At 40.1% G+C, this 6,394-nt stretch overlaps 1 protein-coding gene across 3 annotated transcripts in view; it reads right to left on the bottom strand.

The window, feature by feature from the left end:
* Positions 1-335: 335 nt before the first annotated feature.
* Trim24 (tripartite motif containing 24) overlaps positions 336-6,394 on the bottom strand; it is a 104,502-nt gene continuing 98,443 nt past the window's right edge. For all 3 annotated transcript variants that reach the window (XM_004661177.2, XM_004661178.2, XM_045160362.1), the window contains exons 17-19: positions 5,494-5,568; positions 2,461-2,610; positions 336-1,831 (exon numbers count right to left, since the gene is read on the bottom strand). In XM_004661177.2, coding sequence (XP_004661234.1) covers positions 1,622-1,831; positions 2,461-2,610; positions 5,494-5,568 — 435 coding nt within the window. In that variant the 3' untranslated portion in view covers positions 336-1,621. The remainder of the gene's footprint in view (positions 1,832-2,460; positions 2,611-5,493; positions 5,569-6,394) is intronic.

Genomic DNA, 6,394 nt, shown 5'->3' with positions numbered 1-6,394 from the left:
TTTATCGGTTAATTATCCATCTCACGTACATGTGATATGGATAAAGCAAGCCTTCTAGCCTCTCCCCCCAATGAAGACAGGGTTTCATGTACTGTAGGCTTGTCCTGAAACGGGCTATGTAGCAAAGGACAGCCTTGAACACCTGATAGTCCTGCTGCTTCCACCTCCAAGTGCTGAGATTGCATACAGGCATGTGCCCCTACATATGGCTAAGTTTTCTTGGCTTTATTTCATGGGAGGTAATACAACCAAAAAAAAAAAAAAAAAATTCAAGTCAGCTGTATTTTATCCTGTCATCATCCTAAAATGAAAAAATTCCTCCAGTTAAACATTAGTGTTTTGATAATAAAGTTTTATTGTGGCAAACTAGAAATATTCTTGTTTAAGTATTTTGCCCAATGTTGGATTAGTTTATGGCACAGCAATTTTATTCTACCATAACTTCATTTACTTCTTTGACAACAGTTCATGAGCCTTAAAAAAAAAAAAAGCACTGAATGAGTAAAAGGAATATACAAATGTCAGTTAAACTAGCTGGATCTGGACCACTCAGAAATCTATCAGAAATAAAAATGAAATTCTGAATTAAGGCAGGTCAAAGATGAAATGTGGGGTTCTCTTGAATCACAAAACCAGAGAAATGCTTCAAAAGCAAACGTTGTCAATGTGAGCCGCCTTCCCAACAACTGCTTCCTCTCACATTTTCATTTTAAAATTATAAAGACAGACAAAACCACAAAAACTCGTCCTTTTCAGTGAAATTCACAAGGTGTGCCCTGCTGTATTTTGTATTCATCTTTCTACTAAAAGTCACACTGTAACAATGAGGTGTGCTATAAAAAGAACACCTGCACAATTAAAAAAACAAACAAGCAAACAGAAACCACATGTAGCAAAACCCAACGTGGGCACACTTCAAGGGAATAAAGAAAATCTAGATCTAGAAACACATAAAAATGGCCTTGAAAACCTGTAATTCCCAGTATCTCTATAGACAAGATAAAAACAAAACAACCAAATTCATTTTCCTGGTTTTTCTTTAATACATTTGCCATCTTACATGAAACACTATTAGGTGTCGTAATAGTATCTATCTATCACTCTTCCCAGCTGGCAGCCCGGGAAAGAACATGTGTTACCACCCACATTTGGGACAGTCTGGTTCGGCTAGTAGATACAGTAAACCTAACTTTTCCAGTTGGGCCATAATTAACGGGTAGTGGCATTAACATTCTACAAATGCACTAAGGCGCACATTCAAATCACATTACATTTCCAACTTAAGAGTTCATACAAAGTCCACTTCTTGCTTATAGTAGCCTTCACTCCAGACGGGGATTTGAAATCAAAGAAGTATGAAGTCTTTTTACTGTGTTGTTTCTTTTTTCCTTTTCCTCTTCCTCTCCTTTCATTTCTATTCTTCCACTCAACATTTCCTTTCTGATTCTTATTAATAAGAGGTTAAGAGAAATGGGTTATTAAGAAAATCAAAGTTCAGTAAACTTCAAAAACAGATCTGAGAGCTCAAGCCTCTGCTTTGCCTTGATGTTAAATTAACAGAAGAATTTTCTTGAAGGAGAGGACGAATGAACGGAAGGCCAGCCCATGTTGAGGGAGCTGCTTACTTAAGCAGCTGGCGCTCCTCGATGCTCTTCAGCCGCTTCTTCCGGGGCTGCACAAAGTCATCGTCTGAATCATCGCTGAATCTGTTACCTTCTGATTCAATCCTGAATTCGAGCTTAGGAAACCTTTTTTCAGGATAAAGGTTCTTTAGAAGTTCTTCAAAATAGCTTTCAAGTTTTATACCAGCATTGGCTACCTCCGAATCAGGCTATGAGATAAGAATAAACATGAATTAAAGAGTAAAACCCAACATTTTAGACAGCCAAAGTAATCTCTCATGCCTCTGTAAAATATTACAACTCTGAATTTTTCAAAAACAAGGTTAAGGTACTAGTGGTTAACTGAAAATACATCAGTGAGATTCCTTAAGCACAGGATCATGAAACAGGTATTGCTACAACAAAAGAAATGTGGAACTCCTGATGAGTAAAACACAGAACAAACCAGTAATAAAGGTTATAGTGTGACAAAGTTCAGGTGAACTAAGACGAGAAAATTTTAAATGAGAACTTTTTAGACATATCAATATAACACAATAAACACAGTAAGGCCTGAAGTTTGGTAGTGTCATGTTCTGAGAAACAAAAGGGGAAATGATAAAGAATACTTATGGACCAGAAGGGCATTTTCTAAATTATCTCTAGTTATCAGTTACTTTTTTGGATTTGCACTTACCACACAATGACGCTTTGCAAATATGGATAAAGTCCTCCTAATGACCTGTCACACCCTGGCAGACCAGAAATTTATTCTGGTACAGACATCTTGGCTTCCACATCGATAAAGCGTTTGCTTTAAGATTACTTTCCACATTGTTATAGCCTCTCCCCACCTCACCTCATTGAATTCAGCACAGTTTTGAAAGATCAGTCTAAAATCAGCTACAAAATCTTCAGGCGTTGTATACATATAATAATCTTCTTGAATTCTTTTTTTGATGGTTGACAAATCCATTGGATTTTTAATTATTTTATAATAATCAGGCACCTTTTAAAACAAATGAGATATTATAATACAGATAACTAAATTCTACCTGGTTCTATCTAACTACATCTTTGGGAAGTGATAAAAACTTCAGGTTGTTCTCACTGCTTTTCTTTTATGTTGTCACTGGGAAAACCAACACTGACTATCCAGCCATGCTTACAAATCTAGGCAGCCTTCCCACTCACACATAACACACACAATATGATGATCTCCAGTTATACCCATTCTCCCACTAGCAAACTATTTCTTTATGGCCAAATAAAATTCCATTGTATCCATTCATCTGTTGATAGACACCTAAGCTAATTCTGTCTCTTGGCTACTAGGAATGATGCTGCAAATCAACATGGATATACAAGTATCGTTGTGGTGTGCTGTCTTAGAATCGTGTGGGTCCATAATGAGAAGAGATGCAAACATGTAGTCATTGAATATATGAGTGTTTGCATCCCTGACCACAAGGGAAACAAATTAAAACCACATGAAGATCTCATCTCATTCCAGTCAGAATGGCTACCATTAAGAAAACAGAACAACAACAACAAAATAATAATAACACGGGTGAGAATCTGTGGGAAAGGGAACTCTTGTACACTGTTGGTACAAATGTAAATTGGTCTAGCCACTGTGGAAATCAGTCTAGATGTTGGGAAAAAAAAAAAAAACAAACACAACAAAAAACCAACAACAACCTGAAAGTAGAACTGGTATATGCCCCAGCTAACATTTATTTTTAATGAAAAAATAGTTCCTCTTAAACATCCTCTAAGTCCCTTAGAATGGCTAATAAAAGATTGGCTGCGTTCTTGTGGCGTGGATTTACCTTTAAACTCTGATTATATATAAGAAACTGGGAGACAGAGACAGGAGGACTAACCCAAGTTCAAAGCCAGCCCAGATTCATAGCCAGTTCCAGGACAGTCAGGGTTATATAAACACCTGTTTCTATCCCCTTCCACTCAAGGGGGAAAAAAAGTTGAGTGGGAACAGAGATGTGTGCAAGGCCCTGGGTACAATCTGTAGCACCTCGAGACAACTTAAGACTTCCCTGGAAGTGGGCATTATGATTTATGTGTGTGTGAAACGTCCCCCATGCGCTCATGTGTCCTCAGCTGGTGGTAAGGTTCCGGCTACTGTGGGACCTTTAAGGAGGCGGGACCTTGCTGGAGTGGCAGAGGCCTATCCCTCTGCATTCTGACTGCTGATGACCAGCTGCCTCCCACTCTTGCTACCGTGTCTTCCTCAATACAATGGATGGTATCCCTTCAAGTCATAAGCCAAAACAGACCCGTCCCCCCTTAGTTTGCTTCTTGTCAGCAATGTGATCACAGCCTGAGAAAAATAAACATGCAGTGATGCAGGAGCACCCTTGCAAGCTTGAAGCCAGCCTGAGGAAAGACAGCAGCATGTGGGGAGGGAAGTGGGGTCAGCAGGGAGGAGAAGAGGAAATTGAAGGGATGAGTTGGTGTGTTTCTCATACAAGATAAGGGTTAGCTCCCGCATGGTCACACATACGCACCCTGCTTGTTTTAAACTGAATTAACAGCTAAGCTAGTTTTCCTTTTCTAAGTTTGAGTCTCCCCGCTCCCCAAAGGTAGGGTCTCACCCTAACTCAGGCTGACCTAGAATTCACTATGTTGTCTCAGGGTGGCCTCGAACTCACAGAGATCCTCCTACCTCTACCTCCCAAGTGCTGGGATTAAAGGCGCCACCAAGCCTGGCCTTGAACTCATTTTTTTCTTTTTTTTTTTGGTTTTTCGAGGTAGGGTCTCACTGTAGCCTAGGCTGAGCTGGAATTCACTATGGAGTCTTAGGGTGGCCTCGATCTCATGGCAATCCTCCTACCTCTGCCTCCCGAGTGCTGGGATTAAAGGTGTACGCCACCACGCCCGGCTTGAACTCATTTTTTTTAAAAAACAGAATTTATCAAACTATAAAAAACTACACATGCCTATTTAATTGAGAGGTGGAGGCAGAATCAGGAATTAAAGGTCATCCTTGGCTACAGAGAGAGTTTGAGGCTAACATGCGCTGCTGCCTAAGACCCTGTTTCAAAGAACCAAATACCCCTAAAACAGTCACAGCACGTTCCAGCAATCTAAAATTATACCCCCAAGCCACATCACACTCTCAATATGAATGTTTGAAACCAATGGTTAACACACACACACACACACACCTTCCTCTGTTTTTTTCTATTGTTAAATTTCACTTGCTGCATAAAGTCTAGACTTAAAGTTAAAATTAGTACAGAGTACTGTGAAAATCTAAAATGATTCTCCACACCCACATCCAACAGATTCTGAGTATAAACAACACAGAAACAATCTAAAAATATTGAATAAACTAGGTGAGATGAGAAGACTACTTGAGAAATGAGTAGGTTTTTAGCCAATTGACATGAAAATCTATTTAGTTAAATTATGTCATTTGCAGGAAAATGAATGGAACTGGTGATCATCACGTTAAATGAACTAAGAATTAGAAGGGCAAATATGTGTCATGCTTTGTCTCGTATACGGAATTAAGGTCTGAAAGACATACACAAGAAAGTAGAAGCTGGCCTACGCAGGGGGAGGAAGGGGTCTAAGAGGAGGGGCAGGAGAACAAGAGGGGGGAATGGGGAAAATGTCGCATAGAAGAATGACATGACAGCAGAAAGGGACCACGCGGGGGAGGACAAGGACCATCAGGCAGCAGGGAGGGGAGGGGAGAGGGGAAGGAGAGTGAAAGAGAGCAAAGTAGAATGGCACGATTAGGTTTAACGTTTGGATTAGATATAAGAAATTACTGAAATGGTGCAGAAAATGAGATTTTCATAAATAAAAAATTTAAAACTTCATCCCAATGTGCAAACATGTACAATACAACATTGATACTTACAGTTAGAGGAACAGGGTCTTGAAAAGCCAGGCTCATTTCATGGCAGTAAAGAAATAAAAGTAGGCGCTCACATTTCTAAAGAAAAAGGGATAAAAATATTATAAAATTATAACATTGTAGCTGATTGTCAGTAAGAATTTTACAAGTCTCAAAGTATCAGAATAAGAATGAAAACAGAAGACACGAGTACTGTGGACTCTTGGGGTGTTGCTTTCTATCCGAACCGCAGTGCTTGGCAACTTGGGGTGCATGGGTGCTCCTGAGTCCCTGTCGTGCAACAAAATCAGGGCCATTTTACGCCAGCCATAGGAAGGTCTTTACAACTCATTTCCATATTGCTCCAGTGGGTGTACTACTGTGAGAATCAGCAGTCACTGGGAGGTCAGAGGTCTGCTAAGAGGTCCTGAGAGGGAGACTTTGCCTTGACCTGTCTGGTACTAAGGGCCTCCACCGCAGCGAAGGTCTGGCCGTCTTGAGTTCTGCCGCTTCTCTGTGTGCGCCTTCCAGTAGCAGGTGAGCGCTGGGGCCCTTCTTGCATGTCAGTTGTCATACTGCATTCTACTTCACATTTAGCAAAGGAGATTTTTAGTAATGAAGTATTAACTACAGGTAAATATATAAGCTGGTTTTGTTTTTTTGAGGTAGGTTCTCACTCTAGCCCAGGCTGACCTGAAATTCATTATGCTTTTTAAAATATTTTATTATTTATTTATTTATTTATGTGAGAGACAGAAAGCAACAGCAGGAGAGAGAGAGAGAGAGAGAGAGAGAGAGAGAGAGAGAACACACAGGTGTGCCAGGGCCTCCAGCCGCTGCAAACAAATTCCAGATGAATGCACTCCTTTGTGCATCTGCCTTATATGGGTCCTGGAGAATCAAACCAGGATCCTTTGGCTTTGTA

This window comes from Jaculus jaculus, chromosome 10 (genome assembly GCF_020740685.1).
Source record: "Jaculus jaculus isolate mJacJac1 chromosome 10, mJacJac1.mat.Y.cur, whole genome shotgun sequence".
NCBI classification, from domain to species: Eukaryota; Metazoa; Chordata; class Mammalia; order Rodentia; family Dipodidae; genus Jaculus; species Jaculus jaculus.
Note: the sequence above shows the minus strand (reverse complement) of the source record. Positions and strands in the feature narration are given on the sequence as shown.